Below are 19791 nucleotides of genomic sequence, written 5' to 3'. Positions count from 1 at the left end.
CTGAACACTGCTTTGTGCCACACAGTCCAACACGACCTGCCCCCCATTACATAAGGCAGCGTATTATTATTTGTTTTTTTTGCAACGCATCTTCTTCCCTCGGCTTTATATAACGGGGATGATAAAAAAAAATTAGAGAGTGGAGAATACAAAATACTTTTTATTAATTTGATAAAATTAGTTGTTACAACAGGGTACCTTAACACTGTCGGGCTCCACAGATAACGATCTCTCCGTTCTCACACTCGAGGGCAACGACACTGAAGTTTATTATAATGGGAATCTTAAACATAAGGAACAGACACGTGAGGGAGTGAGACAGAAAGGGAGCGGGAACAGAGGGGGTGGGGAGGAGGTAGTGATTTGCGTAAGAGAATAAGCTAGCAGCTTCATACTGGTAAAAGATTTGGCCACACGCTGTTGGAAGTTTAATTTTAATGAAAGGCAGAGCTTTTTTTCTTTCAGAGTTATGATTTAGATCAAGTGTAAGTTTGGAGCTGACTGACTCGCTCTCTGAACAATCAGAACACACAGTCACTCTATGAGCTCATGTCAGTCTCCTGGGAGATGACCTCATGAAGGCCCAGCTAGCCGACCAATGGCCTCAACACACAAATATGTGCATTACATATCACATTGGCTAAAAAAAACCTGCAGGTTGTTCTACTCTGCGTCCTAAATAACACCCTACTCTCTATACCAGAGGCCCTGTTCAAAAGTAGTGCACTATAGTGAATATGGTGCCATTTGGGACACAGTTCCCTAGAAAGGAACAGTTTTTTTTTTGTTTTTTTGTTTTTTTCAAACATAGCCACTAGACTTGACTACTATATTGTTACATAGTTAGTTATTTATTAGTATTGTTACCTACCTGTATTGTTATTCTCATTTGTTATTTTTAATTTGTGGTGCATTTGTGTGATACTTTGTAGTCTGTCCTTATGTTGCACAGTTCCGGCCTTTCTCCTGTTATTTCATATACACTAACACTTTAGGCAATTAGTAGGCTAACAATTATTTATTTTTAAACAGTGCCTTCAAAAAGTAATGTTATGTTAGACTGAATTTAAAATTAGACTTAGTGTCACTGGCATGCACACAATATCCTATAATGTCAAAGTGGAATTATGTTTAGAATAAATGTTTATAAATTAATAAAAAATTAAAAGCTGAAATACATTGAGTCTTCAACACCTTTGTTATTGCAAGCCTGACAGTTCAGGAGTAAAAATGTGCCTCACAAGTTGCATGGACTCACTCTGATTTTTGAATGACTACCTCTTCTCCGTACCCAACACACACAATTATCTGTAATTCCCTCATTCAATCAGTGAGTTTAAAACCTCCGTCACAAAGACCAGGGAGGTTTTCCAAGAAGGGCACCTATTGGTAGTTGGGTAAAAAAAAAACTGAAATTGGCTTGAAAATCGATGGCAAGACCGGTCTAATGTCCATTGCTGGTGTTTCATCACCAAAGCAAGTCTCTCCTTCTTATTGGTGTTTTTTAGTAGGGGTTTCTTTGCAGCAATTCGACCATGAAGGCCTGATTCACACCGTCTCCTCTGAACAGTTGATGTTGAGATGTGTCTGTTACTTGAAATTTGTGAAGCATTTATTTGGGCTGCAATTTCTGAGGCTGGTAACTCTAATGAACTTATCCTCTGCAGCAGAGTAAACAGGGTCTTCCTTTCCTCATGAGAGCCAGTTTCACCATTGCGCTTGGTTTTTGCGAATGCACTTGAAGGAAATTTCCAAGTTCTTGACATTTCACATATTGACTGACCTTCATGTCTTTAAAGTAATGATGGACTGCTGTCTCTCTTTGCTTATTTGAGCTGTTCTTGTCATAATATGGACTTGGTCTTTTACCAAATAGGGCTATCTTCTGTATGCCCCCCTACCATATCACAACACAACTGATTGGCTCAAACGCATTAAGAAGGAAAGAAATTAAAGAAATTAACTTTTAACAAGGCACGCCTGTTAATTGAAATGCATTTCAGGTGACTATCTCATGAAGCTGGTTGAGAGAATGCCAAGACTGCAAAGCTGTCATCAAGGCAAAGGGTGGCTACTTTGAAGGATATCAAATATATTTTGATGTAACTTTTTTGGGGGGGTACTACATGATTCCATATGTGTTATTTCATAGTTTTGATGTCTTCACTATTATTCTACAAAGTAGAAAATAGTAATAAATAAAAAAGACAAACCCTGTAATGAGTAGGTGTCCACATTTTTGACTGTATGATGTGTATTTTATTTTCAATAAATGTGCAGAAAATATATTTTAAGTTTTCACTTTGTCATTATGGGGTATTGTGTGTAGATGGGTGAGAAAGCAAATTTAATTGAATTCGTTTTGAATTCCATCTAACAACTCAATTTGGAAAATGTCTAGGCATATGAATACTGTCTGAACACAATGCATCTCACTTTCCTATTTAAACAAGTTAAAGCCATTTTAATTCTTGATGAAAAAGCGATAGGTCTATAGTGTTCTTTGCCGGACAAAAACGGTTAAATCCTTGTTCCTGCTTGGAACATCTCAATTTCTTCTGTCTGCTGGAACAGAATCCTAGGGTGCCTAAAATTGCTGTTTTAATGTTGGAAAATGATTAGCATGTACAGGTGCTGCTGTGCAAGGAATATTTTTCTACCTCTTTAGCAACCACCCCCACTCTTTGCGCACACACACAGTCACATTTTCTAATCTGGAGCTAGTGTTTAAAGCCCTATGCTACAGGTAGTCAATCTGTCTTGACTTCCTGTGAGTCAGCCACCTTCTGATCCTTTGACCCGTCTGCGCTCTCTCGCGCGCTCTCGCTCAGTACTCAGTGTTCTGAGTACTGACGCGCTCCATCTGTTACGATCCATTCCCTTCCATCCTTCCCTCACCTCTTACCACCCATCACTCACTTAGTCAGTCAGCCAGCTAAATGTGCCCAGGCAGAACCATCCATACCGTCTATGGGCAGAAGAACTCAACCCAGTGTATGTTTGTTTGGGTCAAGGTGAAGGTGCGTAATAAGTTAACTGTGTCATTCTCCCCTTTTTGTTAGATTTTGGCTTTGGGAACTTCTTCCAGCCCGGGGAGCCCCTGGCCACATGGTGCGGCAGCCCCCCCTATGCCGCTCCGGAGGTGTTTGAGGGACAACAGTACGAGGGCCCCCAGCTGGACATCTGGGTAAGACGATGCTCTTGTCTGCATCCTAAATGGCATCCATATTCCTTCCAATAGTGCCCTATTGGCTCTTGTCCAAAGTAGTGCACTATACAAGGAATAGGGTGCCGTTTTCACACACCTGCTCTGCAATGAGTCACATACTGATCACAACTAATCCCTCGGTGATACACACGGAGTTTCCCAGAACTGACTGTCTTTGACACTGGATCGAGTGTAATCATGGACATTAGAAGCAATAGTGAGGCCAACCAGATTAAACAAAAACAAAGCCGGGGAAAAGTTCTTTGTCCCTAATGGCACCTTACTCCGCACAGTGCACTACTTTTGACCAGAGCAATTTCAAAAGCAATGCACTATTTAGGGAATAAGTTGCCATTTGGGATGCAGTCAAGGTGCTCAGCTGCGAGAAGGTGGGATAAAAAAATATACTGCTTTTGGTGATTGCGTTGGGGATCTGATTGTGAATCATCAACCCTCGTCAGCTGCGGTGGCATGGTTGCCTAGTGGTTAGAGCATTAGGCTAGTAACCAGAAGGTTGCAAGTTCAAATCCCAGAGCTGACAAGGTACAGATCTGTCGTTCTGCCCCTGAACAGGCAGTTAAACCCACTGTTCCTAGGCAGTCATTGAAAATAAGAATTTGTTCTTAACTGACTTGCCTAGTTAAATAAAGGTCAAATGAAATGTTTGCTTTCCCCCTTGCAGTGATAAGTGTATGAGAATGACATCTTGTTTAAAAAAAACAAATAGCCCTACTTACACTCTTTTTTTTAAAGGTGACCTGAAGACGTGAAATCACAAGATTTTCCAACCTCTTTTTATAGCCCTCCCTGTATTACGAGATGGTGAACTCGCCCTCGCATACATCTGAGTGCCTTTCTACCCTGATTGATCTAGTTATGTGAGTGCAATTGTTCACACTGCAGCCCCTGACCTAGTCTGTCTGTCTGGCTGTGCTCGTGTGCGCATGTGTTTTTGTGTCTCAATGTAGAGTATGGGGGTGGTGCTGTACGTGCTGGTGTGTGGCGCCCTGCCCTTCGATGGCCCCACCCTGCCTGTTCTCCGACAGCGCGTCTTGGAGGGTCGCTTCCGCATCCCCTACTTCATGACAGAAGGTGAGACTCAATAACCTAGTGCTTTACACCCCAAAAAAGACGGAAGTGACACCACTGCTCCTATGGAAAAACAGTGTGTGGTTGTTGGAATGGGGTTTGTTTACTTGTGATGCCAGCAGAGGACATTAAAGGGGCAACCCAAGATACAACAAAGTGGTTACTCCACCACTTGTTTTAGTAAATGGCTGAGATATAAAGCTGTAGAAATACAACCTCCTCGAATGAATGGCTATATATTGTTCATTTAAAAACAACATGCAACAACAGTTACAATTCATATAATAAATTCAGTAGGCCCTAATCTAAGGATTTCACATGACTGGGCAGGGGTGCACTTGTGTGCCAGGCCCACCCACTGGGGAGTCAGGCCCAGCCAATCAGAATGAGTTGTTCCTCACAAAAGGGCTTTATTATAGACCAAAATACTCCTCAGTTTCATCAGCTGTCCGGGTGGCTGGTCTCAAACAATCCCGCAGGTGAAGAAGCCGGATGGACGTGGTTACACGCCGCCAGCAGTTCAGGCCGGTTGGACGTACTGCCAAATTCTCTAAAACAACGTTGGAGGCGGCTTATGGTATAGAAATGGACATTAAATTATCTGGCAACAGCTCTGGTGGACATGCCTGCAATCAGCATGCCAATTGCTTGTTCCTTCAACTTGAGACATCTGTGGCATTGTGTTGTGTGATGAAACTGCACCTTTTAGAGTGGCCTTTTACTGTCCCCAGCACAAGGTGCACCTGTGTAATAACCATACTGTTCAATCAGCTTCTTGATATGCCACACCTGTCAGGTGGATCGATTATCTTGGCAAAGGAGAAATGCTCACTAATGGGGATTGAAAACAAATTTGTGCACCAAATGTAAGATAAAGAAGCTTTTTTTTTGTGCGTATGGGAAATTTCAGCTCATGAAATATGGGACCAAAACTTACATGTTGCGTTTTATATTTCTGTTCAGTATATGCACCAATACTGTGTAACCCATTTAACTGTCTGCTTGGAGCTCTTCAGAATCCCCCTTCTTGTGTCTCACCACTTCACAGGGTTCTAGCATGCAGGGAAAGCATAGACTGCATTTGAAGTGAGGCTCAACTGCCCGACATGGTATAAATACCTGTTCAAAACACCTGTCCACAATGGAACCCATTTGGTACTAGGGCAGGGAATTGCCAAGGACCTCACGATACAACATTATCATACTTAGGTGCTAGTACGATATATACTGTGATTTTATTGCATCTCAATGTTCCAAACATATTGTTCACCATATGTCTGCTGCAGAGGGACAAGAGCGAGCCATTCATAAAACATCTGAGTAGGAGTGCTGATCTAGGATCAGGTCTCCTCTGTCCATATACTGTGCATCTAATCCATTCTGCTCTAAAAGGCTAAACTGACCCTAGATCAGCACTTCTACTCTGAGATGCTTTATGAATATGGGCACTGTTCCTAGGAGATCCTAACAGTGCTCCTTTTGGTGGTGCTCCATATCTAGAAAAGTCAGCATATCAGGTTCGAGCTAACACTATACGCCAACCTGGTGCGATTAACTCTAATCAGAGCGAGCCAGAGTCATTGTGTTTACATACCTGGGGAAGAGCCAGTGAAGTTTAAGCAGGGCTCTGCCAGCCTCCCCTATAGGGGTGGACTATTTAGTCCATTTTACCTTCAGTACTGTACATCCCAGGACCGTACATTCTTTGACCGCCGTAACGAAGCGGCCCCAGGAGATTTGGTGTAACAGAAATCCGAGAACATCTCCTCCCTCTGCTTTCTTCAACTGTCGAAGCGAGGTGTTAACTGTCCAGCCCTGAATATTTCCATGATGTACTGGGCTCCTGAGTGGCGCAGCAATCTAAGGCACTGCATCTCATTGCAAGAGGCATCACTACAGACACCCTGGTTCGAATCCAAACTGTATCACAACTGGCCATGATTGGAGTCCCATAGGGCGGCGCACAATTGGCCCAGTGTCGTCCGGGTTTGGCCGGTGTAGGCCGTCATTGTAAATAAGAATTTGTTCTTAACTGACTTGCCTAGTTAAATGAATAAAAATGTATTTTAAATGTTCTCAAGGGAAAAGAAGAGGGTCAATGTAGATTGCATAGTTTCTCTCTCTCATGCCTCTCTCTTGCTGGATTTCTTGGCCAGAGAATTGCTCATTCGGCAACAGGGCAGTCATCATACAGCGTGTTTCGAAAAGTATTCAGAGCCCTTCCCCTTTTCCACATTTTGTTATGTTACAGCTTTATTTTAAAATGGAGTAAATTAAAAAATGTTCCTCTTCAATCTACACACTGTACCCATAGTGACAAAGTAAAGACGGGTTTAAAAAAACAAAAACAGAAATGGCTTATTTACACAAGTATTCAGACCCTTTGCTATGAGACTTGAAATTGAGCTCAGGTGCATCCTGTTTCCATTGATCATCCTTGATGTTTCTACAATTTGGAGTCCACCTGTGCTAAATTCAATTGGTTGGACATGATTTGTAAAGGCACACACCTGTCTATATAAGGTCCCACAGTTGACAGTGCATGTCAGAGCAAAAACCAAGCCATAAGGTCGAAGGAATTGTCCGTAGAGCTCCGAGACAAGATTGTGTCGAGGGACATCTGGGGAAGGCTACCAAAAAATTTCTACAGAATTGAAGGTCCCCAAGAACAGTGGCCTACATCACTCTCTTAAATGGAAGAAGTTTGGAACCACCAAGACTCTTCCTAGAGCTGGCTGCCCGGCCAAACTGAGCAATCGGGAGATTGACCTTGGTCGGGGAGGTAACCAAGAACCAGATGGTCACTCTGACAGAGCTTCTCTGTGGAGATGGGAGAACCTTCCAGAAGGACAACCATCTCTGCAGCACTCCACCAATCAGGTCATTATTGTAGAGTGAACAGACGGATGCCACTCCTCAGTAAAAGGCACATGATAGCCAGCTTGGAGTTTCTCTGGTCTGAAGAAACCAAGATTGAACTCTTTGGTCTGAATGCCAAGCATCACGTCTGGAGTAAACCTGGCACCATCCCTACGGTGATGCGTGGTGGCAGCATCATGCTGTGGGGATGTTTTTAAGCTGCAGGGACTTGGAGACTGGAGACTGTCCTTGCTTGAGTGGCTCAGCCAGAACCCAAACTTAAACCCGATCTAGCATATTTGTAGAGACCAGAAAATAGCTGTGCAGCGACGCTCCCAATCCAACCTGAAAGGGCTTGAGTGGATCTGCAGAGAGACTCCAAAACTACAGGTGTGCCGGGCTTGTGACGTCATACCCAAGAAGACTCGAGGCTGTAATCGCTGCCAAAGGTGCTTCAACAAAGTACTGAGTAAAGGGTATGAATACTTTGTTGAAGTCGGAAGTTTACATACACCTTAGCCAAATACATTTAAACTCAGTTTTTCAAAACTCCTGACATTTAATCCTTGTAAAATTCCCTGTCTTCGGTCAGTTAGGATCACCACTTTATTTTAAGAATGAAATGTCAGAATAATAGTAGAGCGAATTATTTATTTCAGCTTTTATTTATTTCATCACATTCCCAGTGGGTCAGAAGTTTACATACAATCAATTAGAATTGAGTAGCATTGCCTTTAAATTGTTTAACTTGGGTCAAACATTTCAGGTAGCCTTCCCCAAGCTTCCCACAGTAAGTTGGGTGAATCTTGGCCCATTCCTCCTGACAGAGCTGGTGTAACTGAGTCAGGTTTGTAGGCCTCTTTGCTCGCACACGCATTTTCAGTTCTGCCCACTCATTTTCTATGGTATTGAGATCAGGGCTTTGTGATGGCCACTCCAATACCTTAACTTTGTTGTCCTTTTGCCATTTTGCCACAACTTTGGAAGTATGCTTAGGGTCATTGTCCATTTGGAAGACCCATTTGCGACCAAGCCTGTCTTGAGATTTTGTTTCAATATATCCACATAATTGTCCTGCCTCATGAAGCCATCTATTCTGTGAAGTGCACCAGTCCCTCCTGCAGCAAAGTACCCCCACAACATGATGCTTTCTCCTCCGTGCTTCACGGTTGGGATGATGTTCTTCAGCTTGCAAGCCTCCCCCTTTTCCCCCAAACATAAAGATGATCATTATGGTCAAACAGTTCTATTTTTGTTTCATCAGACCAGAGGACATTTCTCCATGTGCATTTGCAAACCTTAGTCTGTCTTTTTTATGGCGGTTCTTTGCTGCTGTTCTTAGATTGATTTGCACTTTTTGCACCAAAGTACGTTAATCTCTAAGAGACAGAAAACGTCTTCTTCCTGAGCGATATGATGGCTGCGTGGTCCCATGGTGTTTATACTTACATATTATTGTTTGTACAGATGAACGTGGTGCGTTTGGAAATTGCTGCCATGGATGAACCAGACTTGTGGAGGTATAAAAAAAAAAATTCTGAGGTCTTGTCTGATTTTCTTTTGATTTTCCCATGTCAAGCAAAGAGCAACTGAGTTTTTTTAAGGTAGGCCTGAAATACATCCAACAGGTACACCTCCAATTGACTCAAATTATGTAAATTAGTCTACCCAAAGCTTCGAAAGCCATGCCATCATTTTCTGGAATCTTCCAAGCTGTTTAAAGGCACATTCAACTTAGTGTATGTAAACTTCTGACCCACTGGAATTGTGATACAGTGAAATAATCTCTGTAAACAAGTGTTGGAAAAACTTGCCAAAACTATAGTTTGTTAACAAGAAATTTGTGGAGTGGTTGAAAAACAAGTTTTAATGACTCCAACTTAAGTGTATGTAAACTTCCAACTTCAACTGTATGTTAATGTGATATATGTATTTTTTTTTTTAATACATGCATTTTATTTTATAAATGTACAAAAATGCCTATAAACCTTTTTATGCTTTTTCATAATGTAATATTGTGTGTAGATTAAAGGGGGGAACAATTTAATACATTTTAGATTAAGGCTGTAAGAAAGTGTGGAAGAAGTCGAGGGGTCTGAATACTTTAGGCACTGTAAATAAGACCGCAGAAAGCAAGATGAATACGTTGCTCGTGCCGAAGAGGTGAGAAGAGCAGAGACGCATGCATGCAGGCAGACAGATGTGCGCACACACACAGATACAAACAAACAAACAAACGCGCACAAAACACAACCTCAGCCCAGTGGAAAGTAATCCTATTAAGACCCAGAGGTTGGTGACGTCAAGCTCATTTAGCCGCTAACTGAAGGATAAGAGCTCTCTCCATCCTCCACCTCTGAGAGAGGGGGAATGGGAGAGGGAGATGGGGATAGAAAGAGAACAGGAGAGAGGGGGTTAGAGAAAAAAGGGGGAGAAAGCCTGCTATGCATTCCTGCCTGAGCTCATCTGTTTTTCTTAGCATGAGTAGTGGAGGCACTCCTTCCCTGTGGCCGACCATGCTTTAATAGAACTGCTTTGTTCCCCCAACGTTTTAGCCAGAGCGCGCTCTTCACTCAAATGGGGGTATTCTTCCTTCTGTACTCTCGGTACATGGTACACACAGTACCACTGTCTCGAGCTGCGTGTTGTTGTGTATGGTCTGATGTATCGGCAATTGTGGAAAGTCAGACGTGACAGGAGAATACACTCCTCTCTGTCATCAGATGTCTCAAGTGATATTGGAAGAACTGTTATTGATCTGAGTACCAGGGATTGTACATTGATTTTGTTCCCCTCTCTCTGTCTCCATCTTTATTCATTTTCCCCTCCCCTTCTCAGACTGCGAGCACCTGATCCGGCGGATGCTGGTGCTGGACCCGTCCAAGCGTCTGTCAGTGGCTCAGATCAAGGAGCACAAGTGGATGGCACTGGATGTGCCGGTGCAGAGGCCCATGCTGTACCAACAGGAGGGGGACCTGAGCGTGGGCGAGTACAGCGAGCAGGTTCTGCGACTCATGCACAGCCTGGGCATCGACCAACACAAGACCATCGAGGTGAGAGATGGCCGAGAGAGGGTGCTTTGTTCCTTATATAGTTCCCTACTTTTGACCAAAGGGCCCTGGTCAAAAGTAGTACACTTTAAAGGGAATGGGGGTGCCATTTGGGACGCAGACAATATCTACGCTGGCAGGGCCGTCTCTAACCTTTTTGGTGGCCCTAGGCAAGATTTGGTTGGATGGCCCCCCACCTTGTCGCAAAACAACACAATTTTGTGTACTTGCATACTATATGCCAGTGTACATGTGCAAGTGTGAATATACTGTATCTCTAATGACACCCTATTATGAGTGTTGATGTTAGCACAGGTGTGGTCCTCTGTAGCTCAGTTGGTAGAACATGGCTTTTGCAAAGCCAGGATAGTGGGTTCGATTCCCAGGGCCACCTATACCTAAAAAAATGTGTGTACGCATAAATGTAAGTCGCTTTGGGTGACAAATTCCCTCAGATACTCTAGGCATCACTCTGGACCCAGAACTATTCATATTTTCGTTGTTTTTTTTTTTACTTGAATGATTGCCCCTATCACTTCCGTTGGTTGTTAGCTAGCAGTGGCTAAAGTTAGCTAATAATACAATTCTAATAATTTGGTGGGTGTGGTGGTCATGAAATTTCATCAGCCAGTGATTGTCAAGCAAATAACTGTCACGGTAATTGACCATTAATTAACAAACACATTTATCATCTCTTGGCTTCCGCACAGCCTACAAACCACTGATGCAGACCTTTGGAACATCTACATTTAAAAAGTCTAATAAATCCATGTAATATAGCCTAAACCTTCGCAATAAATCCATTATTTATTTTGGACAGGTCTCAAGAAATGTGATTATAATGAAAATTTAGACATTTTCATGGGAACAGAATAGGATATTCTGAGTTAGGCTATGTTTTTAGATATTTTAATAGATTGTAAGGCTGCATTATGCGACTAATGATGATTTGAAAAAGTTGCTTGAAAGACATGACTTGCTTTGTTTTTTGCGTAGGCTGTACACACTTCATCAGTCTCTCATTCACAATTTCCCAGCGGCATCCCCTTTGTGGGGCCATAATGCACTCTTAAAAAATGCACCTTTCACTCCTGATCTGGTCTTTCTCACACATTGCGGACTCAACTTCGCTCGTCCCTTATCCAATTCCGAGGTGCATATTGAAGATATTGGAAGAACTGTCCGCATTTACTTTCCGTCAGCCAACAAGATGAGTAGGCCTAAAAAACAGCAAAAGCACTAGCCTCTGTCAATTTACTATCCCTCATACTAAAAAAGTTGACCTGTGCGAGATATAAATATTCCAAGAATAGTCTAGGACACTTATGGGATGCAATTTTCACATTCTAAGCGTAGAAAATCATAGGCTATAGCAGGAAAACACCATTATCCAAAGGGACCACATGATGTAATGCTTTTATAAAGGTGCATTTTTATGGTGAACATTTTCTTCCCCAAACTTTAAACTCACGCGCTACTTGTGTATGCCAGTTAGGCTCTTACACCCCTTGTAAAGCAGATTTAATATGCTTAATTTTAAGAAGTTATTTGACCACTTTAATGGTTTCTTACCTTAAGCTGGTAGTGATAATATATCATTCACAAGTAATAAGTTAATATTGTCACCCATCAGACTTCTTGTCTTTACATATACTAAATAATATCTGTGAAATTCTTATTGAATTTCGACTGGACCATTATTTCGAATAGACCATCATCATGCACCTGTCTCGAAGCAGGGAAAAATACATGTCCACTCCGCACTTAAATATTGAATGGAGGACGCTTTTCCCGTGGTTAATTTTCATGCCAGCCAGGTAGGCTATACTCCTGTTTTTAAAGATAAGCAACGTGCTTAATATTTGCTTATAGTAAGCCTAGCCTATAGAAAGCTGATAGGATCCGCCTCTTTTTAAGAAGCCATCACTTTGTTTTATCGCATAATTGCATAGCCTTTAGAAATGTTGCGCAACATGAGCTCATGGGCTCTCATGAAGTGTTTGATTAGATTTTCAATCACATTTGCATTGATGTCAGAGTGATTTAGAGGGACAATAGAGTGCTGAGTTCCAAGCAGTTAGCAAGTTTGGTAGGCTACTAATGACCATCAGCAGCATCATACTTTGGAGAAGCCTAATTACCATGACTAAACGGTTACGTGGAATTTGACTGCCTTCATGACTCGTGGCGGTAATATGGTCACTGCAACAGCCCTAGTGGGTGCTTTATATTTGTCCTATGATTCTTCTCAAGTAACCCCCTGTGGATAGGACAAGTACCCCCAGGGGTCCTAGAACCCCTGTTTGGGAACCACTGATCTATAACGCTGTGAAATAAATAAATATATTTTCCATGACTCAAAAATATTATATTTTCAGCTGTTTTGAAGCTGGTGTACAAAACCTGAAAGTAAAAGACGTAAAATTAAACTTAAGAACGGGAAGCATATAAATGGTGCACGTAGAACAGATCTACCGCTTCTTAGATTTGCTTTCTATTTCTATGTGAATTTGGTAGGGTCGCCCAAAAAGTTACATATTGCAGCTTTAACATTCCTGTGTCCAGTCGCTCCAGAACAAGAGTTACAACCACTTTGCTGCTATCTACTACCTGCTGGTGGAGCGTCTCAATGCCCACCGCTGCAGTTTCCCTGTGGAGCAGCGGCTTGACGTACGCCAGCGCCGGCCCAGCACCATCGCCGAGCAGACTGTCGTCAAGGTAACCCTCTGTCTTCGTTGACATTTTTTCCGCACCACAAGACAGGTCTGTCTATGTGGTGCATTAGTATGGCTGTCTGTGGTTGTAATGATCAAGGACATTTACATTCACACACCTGGCTGTTCATAACATATTTTCTCTTCCTTTCACTGCCCTGTGTTTTTTCTTTTTTTTTTTTTCTCCTCACTCTTATCCATTCAACTTCCTTTTCTTTTTTGCTCTCTTTGTCACCTTTCACCCTCTTTCTTTGATTCTCTTTCTATCCAACTTTTTTCCTCATCTCTTTCTCTCGTCTTCTTATCTTCCTCCCTCATTCTCTCTCGTGCTCTCTGTACCCCTCCATCTATCTCCCCTACAGCCGAGCGAGCCAAGCGGTTGCTCCCCCCAGGTGGGTCTCCTTCCCCATGGGGTGCGGGGTCTACTACGCTCCCCAGCGCTGTCCCAAGCCTCTGATGCCTTTAACTTCCCACAGTCGCCGCTTCTGCCCGAGCACAGCTTCATGGTTGAGGATGTGGCCACTCCTAAAGTAAGTCACAACTCCAAACAAGTCGACCCATGTCATCTAAGGTTACAAGCTATTCTGAACCGAAGCACCCCGGCCTGTAGACACCCACTATGTGGAGTGTTATCCAGTTTTCCAGCTGGATAACACTGTTGAGTTAGTGGAATTAAGCATTTTGTTATATTAAATATTTTATATATTAAACTACACTACTCCAAAAAAAAATGGGGAACACTAATATAAAACATCCTAGATCTGAATGAATGAAATATTCTTATTAAATACTTTCTTTACATAGTTGGAATGTGCTGACAACAAAATCACACAATTATCAATGGAAATCAAATTTATCAACCCATGGAGGTCTGGATTTGGAGTCACACTCAAAATTAAAGTGGAAAACCACAATACAGGCTGATCCAACTTTGGTGTAATGTCCTTAAAACAAGTCAAAATTAGGCTCAGTAGTGTGTGTGGCCTCCACGTGCCTGTGTGACCTCCCTACAATGCCTGGACATGCTCCCGATGAGGTGGCGGATGGTCTCCTGAGGGATCTCCTTCCAGACCTGGCCTAAAGCATCCGCCAACTCCTGGACAGTCTGTGGTGCAATTTGGAGTTGGTGGATAGAGCGAGACAAGATGTCCCAGATGTGCTCAATTGGATTCAGGTCTGGAGAACGGGCGGGCCAGTCCATAGCATCAATGCCTTCCTCTAGCAGGAACTGCTGACACACTCCAGCCACATGAGGTCTAGCATTGTCTTGCATTAGGAGGAACCCAGGGCCAACCGCACCAGCATATGGTCTCACAAGGGGTCTGAGGATCTCATCTCAGTACCTAATGGCAGTCAGGCTACCTCTGGCGAGCACATGGAGGGCTGTGCGGCCCCCCAAAGAAATGCCACCCCACACCATGACTGACCCATCGCCAAACCGGTCTTGCTGGAGGATGTTGCATGCAGCAGAATGTTCTCCACGGCGTCTCCAGACTGTCACGTCTGTCACATGTGCTCAGTGTGAACCTGCTTTCATCTGTGAAGAGCACAGGGTGCCAGTGGAGAATTTGCCAATCTTGGTGTCCTCTGGCAAATGCCAAACGTCCTGCACGGTGTTGGGCTGTAAGCACAACCCCCACCTGTGGACGTCGGGCCCTCATACCACCCTTTGTGGCCTGCTTGAGGTCATTTTGCAGGGCTCTGGCAGTGCTCCTCCTGCTCCTCCTTGCACAAAGGCAGCGGTAGCGGTCCTGCTGCTGTGTTACCCTCCTACGGCCTCCTCCACGTCTCCTGATGTACTGGCCTGTCTACTGGTAGCGCCTCCGTGCTCTGGACACTACGCTGACAGACACAGCAAACCTTCTTGCCACAGCTTGCATTTATGTGCCATCCTGGATGAGCTGCACTACCTGAGCCACTTGTGTGGGTTGTAGACTCCGTCTCATGCTACCACTAGAGTGAAGGCACCGCCAGCATTCAAAAGTGACCAAAACATCAGCCAGGAAGCATAGGAACTGAGAAGTGGTCTGTGGTCACCACCTGCAGAACCGCTTCTTTATTGGGGGTGTCTTGTTAATTGCCTATAATTTCAACCTGTTGTCTATTCCATTTGCACAACAGCATGGGAAATTTATTGTCAATCAGTGTTGCTTCCTAAGTGGACAGTTTGATTTCACAGAAGTGTGATTGACTTGGAGTTACATTGTGTTGTTTAAGGTTTCCCTTTATTTTTTGGAGCAGTGTATATACACATTTGGGAAGTTTGAAGAAAACCATAAAGGAGATTGTCATCAAATGGATTGGCATTTTAGACTCATGCTTCAATTCTGATATACAAATTATAAACTTGTTTGCACAGAAATACACACGGTCAGTGGCATGTGGGAACAGATCTGGGTTGTGCTCATAAGGGCACATCATAGCAAAACAAATTGCAACACGAACATCGTTTTTTCCCCCATTTTTTTTCCGCATTTGACAAACTCAGGGAGTACCTGTTAGGAGAAAATGTTCTGAAATTTTTTCAAACTGAACACAACCCCATGGTGCACTGACTGCAGCGGGACCGATCCTCCCCAAGGCCACCCCAACCCGACTGGCCACCGCTGTTGAGTTATCCAATAGGGGACTCTTGTCTGTCTGTTTTTGTTTGGTTTAGCCCACTCATCCTTTCTCCCTCCCTCCCCAGGGAGCTCTTTGTTCAAGACTGTCCCCAACTCCCCATAGCCAGGCAGTGAGAGAAGGGAGCGGTGCCAGTTTGGCACTCAATAGAACAACAACACAAAATCAGCGGAGGAGTGACATAGTCCAGCCCCAGTCCCCTCTTACCCCCTTTTATACCTTGTGTGGGAGTTTCTAGCTAGTTCCGACTGAGGTTGCATCCTAAATGGCATCCTACTCACTATTTAGTAGTGCACTGCTTTTGACCTGGGCCCTGGTCAAAAGTGGCGCACTATAAAGGGAATATGGTGCCATTATTAGGCACTGCCTTTGAGGCTCTGAGTGATGGATGGTAGTGTTTACGTCACAGTTTTGTTATGAAAGAGCTCTGACTCACATTTCACTGAGAACGGGGCTCCACGGTAGAGTACATAAGCTGGGAACATGTCTGGGTGTTAACCTCGTTCAAATCCCCTGGCCTATCCTGTCCTATTCTGACCCCTCCTGACCGGCACCTGCTGCTAGTGCTACTTGGATGGCCCCCTTTTCCTCTTCTGCGTCCCAAATTGGGATAGTGCACCCTTTTATAGTGCACTACTTTTGATTAGGGCTCATAGATTCCCTGTGCACTATATAAGGAGCAGGGTGCTATTTGGGGGACACTGTCTGTGCGCCGTTCCACAGCCTGGTTGTCAGAGGGAGAAAGGAGGGATGTGTTCTACCCTGTGAGCAGCTCCCCAGATCCCTTAAGGCTGAGGCACTGGGCTGGCTGGTTCTAACAGTAACCGCACAGCAGGCAAGGCACAGCTGCCCCTCGCCAGCTTACGTAAGCCACTCCACTTAGCCCCGTCCGTCCCCTCTGTCTGTCTCACTCGCTGGGGCCACACATCTGACGTGACAGCTGCCCAATTCTCTACAGCTCAGGCACAGTTAGACCTCTTTCTCTCTCACACTATGACCACATGCACACTTAGCATTGGCCCATGTGACATCCGCTGTACTCTTGCCCCTGCAGGTCTGGACCCAGACTCTCTCTCCCTACTCCGTCTCTGCTAAGTTTCTGTCTTTATCTGTGCCAGACTGTGACCTTTTCTTCCAGCCTGGCCAGGCTTTAGCATTCGACTTCACTCCTGACGTCAGCACTCTGCGTTGAACAACCTACCATTCCCCTGCTTGCTGCTGGGTTTTGAAAAACTGCCTTACACACAGACCCTATACTAGTTTTATTTTGACCACTTCGTTATTTATCACTTTTACAGCAAAAAAAAAAATGGCCTTTTTATTTTTATATTAACCCTCGTAAAAAATTGACTTGCTAGAGATTAAATCAAAGCACCGCTCAAGTGTTATTTTGGTGAGTGAACACGGCGGGCCCACTCAAGAACAAGGAACTAGCATAATCTCAGTAGCAGGAGCACCAGCAGGACACATGTCCAGGATGCTGTCTGTTGAGGCTGTTCCCTCTGCCCTCCTGATGAGCCCCTGCTTGCTCTAGGCACTGTAGGTACTAGGAATGAGTCCCAAATGGCACTCTGTGACCTATTTCGTGCTCTACTTTTGGTCAAACCAGTGTACTAAATAGGGTATAGTGTGCCGTAATAGCCTGGTGTGGCCTGGGTTTGAGCAGCCAGCCCCTCTCCCTCCCCAGTGTGTTGAGTAACAGGCAGCATTCCTGGCCCAGCACGCTTCAGGAAACTGGGATCAGGAATTGTACAAAGCAGCTCTGACTGGAGGAGCCCAGGGTTCTGGTTTCCCCGGCAACTCATTCAGTTGATCCGTGTCAGCGAGGGGTGTGTGTGTGAGTGTGAGACGCTGTGTGAGCAAGAGACATTGTGTGTGTGCTTGATGAGCGAGTGTGATTGTGTCTCCGTGTGCCTGTGTCTGTGGGAGAGTCTCTCGCTGTGCTTTCGGCCAAAGCACACTTCCTGTGCATGCATTCCAGACTCCCACCCCTCTCCCCCTCTCAGTGTCTGAGCAACGGGGGGAAAGGGAGGGCAGGATAGAAATGGCAGACACATTTTGTTTACCCATCCATTCCCCAATCCTTGCAGTAGATTGTGTTTCTGTAGCTCCAAAGCTGTCCACTGCAATAACAAGTAAAGAGCACCCTCTGGATGTGTACATTAGGGGGAAGCTGCCTGGTCATGTAACCGAGAGAGGTGCCATGTCCTGATGAATGGTTTCACCCTCTTAGGCCGTGCGTGTAAGCGTGTGTGACAGAGGAGGTCCCATTCACGTCAGAGTGAAGCGTAACAGCGGCGTTAAGGAGAGCCCCTCGCATGATGAGTAACCTTGCTGGGAACTCGTGTTAGCTCCCTAGAGATAATGCCCTGAGAGTCTGGGTTAGAAACCCAGTTTGATCCCCAACTCTAGCAAGTATGGATGAAAATTTGCTCTTTTGCTGACACTTGAGCATCAATGTGGAAAGGGAAATGATGATTACTGTGCAATGTCTTTGTGAAATACATTTCATAAGCACATTTAGTCAAATGGATTAAGCTAAATGAATTCCACTCCAGCAAGTAACTCCCCATGCCTCTCCCTGTCTTTGCCTTTAGGTGAACGGCTGCATGCTGGACCCCCTGCCCCCCACAGTGCTGCGCAAGTCCAGCGTGTCGTCACCCAGTAATATGATGGAGACGTCCATCGACGAGGGCATAGAGACGGAGGAGCCCGATGCCGAGGACGACCCCGCCCACTTCTTCTCCGCCTTCCAGACGGCCCGCTTTGGCCAGCGCCGACACACCCTGTCCGAGGTTACTAATGAGCTGGGCCCCGTCATCAACCAAGGTAAGATCTGAACCAAGGTTCTGGGACATTAGAGAATCTTATACGCCATTGGCTAGATAGGGGACATAGGGCTGTACGATGGGTTGTTGATTTGCTAAGCCAGCAAGTATTGCGTTTGTGAATGGTGAAAATGTGTGCGTCCAGTGGAAATTGTTATTTTAAAGGCACCACATTTATTGATAGGTGGATGGATGAGTGGATGGACTGGTTTTTATTTATTTATTATATCTAGCTAAGGCCAGAGGGGTACACTACAAAGCAGGATCAACGCGTTAACTTTGATAAACAACCAGAAATTACAATAGATTTTCTGGTTCATTTAAGAAAGCTAAACTTAGTGTATTATGGTTGTTGAGGCAATTAGACTATGCTCATTTCATGCTTATCTTCTTAAAAATGTTTTATTTCAGAATATTCTGGAAAGTTAACTGGCTAAGTCATTGATCTTGCTTTGTAGTATACCCCTCTGGAATCTTTCCTGACCGGCAACCTTACCCGGAAAACGGGCTGTGACAACTATGGAGTTTTGGGTAACGATTAGTTCTCATGCAAATGGCCACGGTTATATTCATAATTATCAAAATGTTGAGCTCGTAATGCATCTGAATGCATCTTTTAAAATTTGCTATCACATATCTAATGAATACAACACGGCTTTAGTGACACCCTTGTCTCAATAACTATTGCTTTGAACTTTTGGAAATTAAGCGTCTCCTCCCAACCATGCCGTTTTGCTCGTAAAATGGTTAACTTTACCTACTTCCTACCTACTTAAACTCCTATTGGGTAAACTATATCTACTTAAATATAAAGCTGATTCCCTTATCATAACATGAATGTATGAAAACAACGGTTTAATTGTCCATAGTTAACGGTTACACGTTGATATGATAATTGTGCCAACCCTACCCTGAAAAACCTGTGACCGAATTAGAGCAATATCCAATCCATCAGTAGTACTGTCAAGGAAATCTTGCTTTTCTGTATTTCTGTGAACGAACAGATAAACTGTTCACCATGGGTCACAACCCGTCCCTGGGCAGTGTGGACTCTGACATGGGCTACGACATGGGCTCCTTGCACAGTGACTTGGGTCTGCTGGAGGACGCCCCCTCTCTCAGCGAGGTGGTCTTGGCCAACACCCACAGCTCGGGGTCCCACGTGACCCAGGGCCCCTTCATGAGCCAGCGGCCCCCCAACCCCACCATGCAGGCCCTGAGCTCCCAGAAGAGGGAGGCCCACAACCGCTCTCCCATCAGCTTCAGGGAGGGCCGCCGCGCCTCCGACACCTCCCTCACACAAGGTGAGATCCACTGGTTGTCTCTTTATCCATCTCGTTCTTCGTGTATCTTTCTCTCCTTCTTTCCAGCTTCATTCTCACCCCTGCACATTTTCAAGCTGAAAATTGTCTCTTCTTATT

General features: G+C 44.4%; 1 protein-coding gene across 1 annotated transcript in view; it reads left to right on the top strand.

Annotated features, from left to right (window-relative positions):
- LOC135546048 (serine/threonine-protein kinase SIK2-like) overlaps positions 1-19791 on the top strand; it is a 57723-nt gene that overhangs the window by 26603 nt on the left and 11329 nt on the right. The window contains exons 5-11 of the mRNA XM_064974147.1: positions 3063-3187; positions 4177-4300; positions 9995-10209; positions 12772-12924; positions 13283-13450; positions 18140-18371; positions 19375-19674. Of these exons, the coding sequence (XP_064830219.1) occupies positions 3063-3187; positions 4177-4300; positions 9995-10209; positions 12772-12924; positions 13283-13450; positions 18140-18371; positions 19375-19674 (1317 nt within the window). The remainder of the gene's footprint in view (positions 1-3062; positions 3188-4176; positions 4301-9994; positions 10210-12771; positions 12925-13282; positions 13451-18139; positions 18372-19374; positions 19675-19791) is intronic.

The sequence above is a fragment of the Oncorhynchus masou genome, chromosome 9 (assembly GCF_036934945.1).
Source record: "Oncorhynchus masou masou isolate Uvic2021 chromosome 9, UVic_Omas_1.1, whole genome shotgun sequence".
NCBI lineage: Eukaryota > Metazoa > Chordata > Actinopteri > Salmoniformes > Salmonidae > Oncorhynchus > Oncorhynchus masou.
Note: the sequence above shows the minus strand (reverse complement) of the source record. Positions and strands in the feature narration are given on the sequence as shown.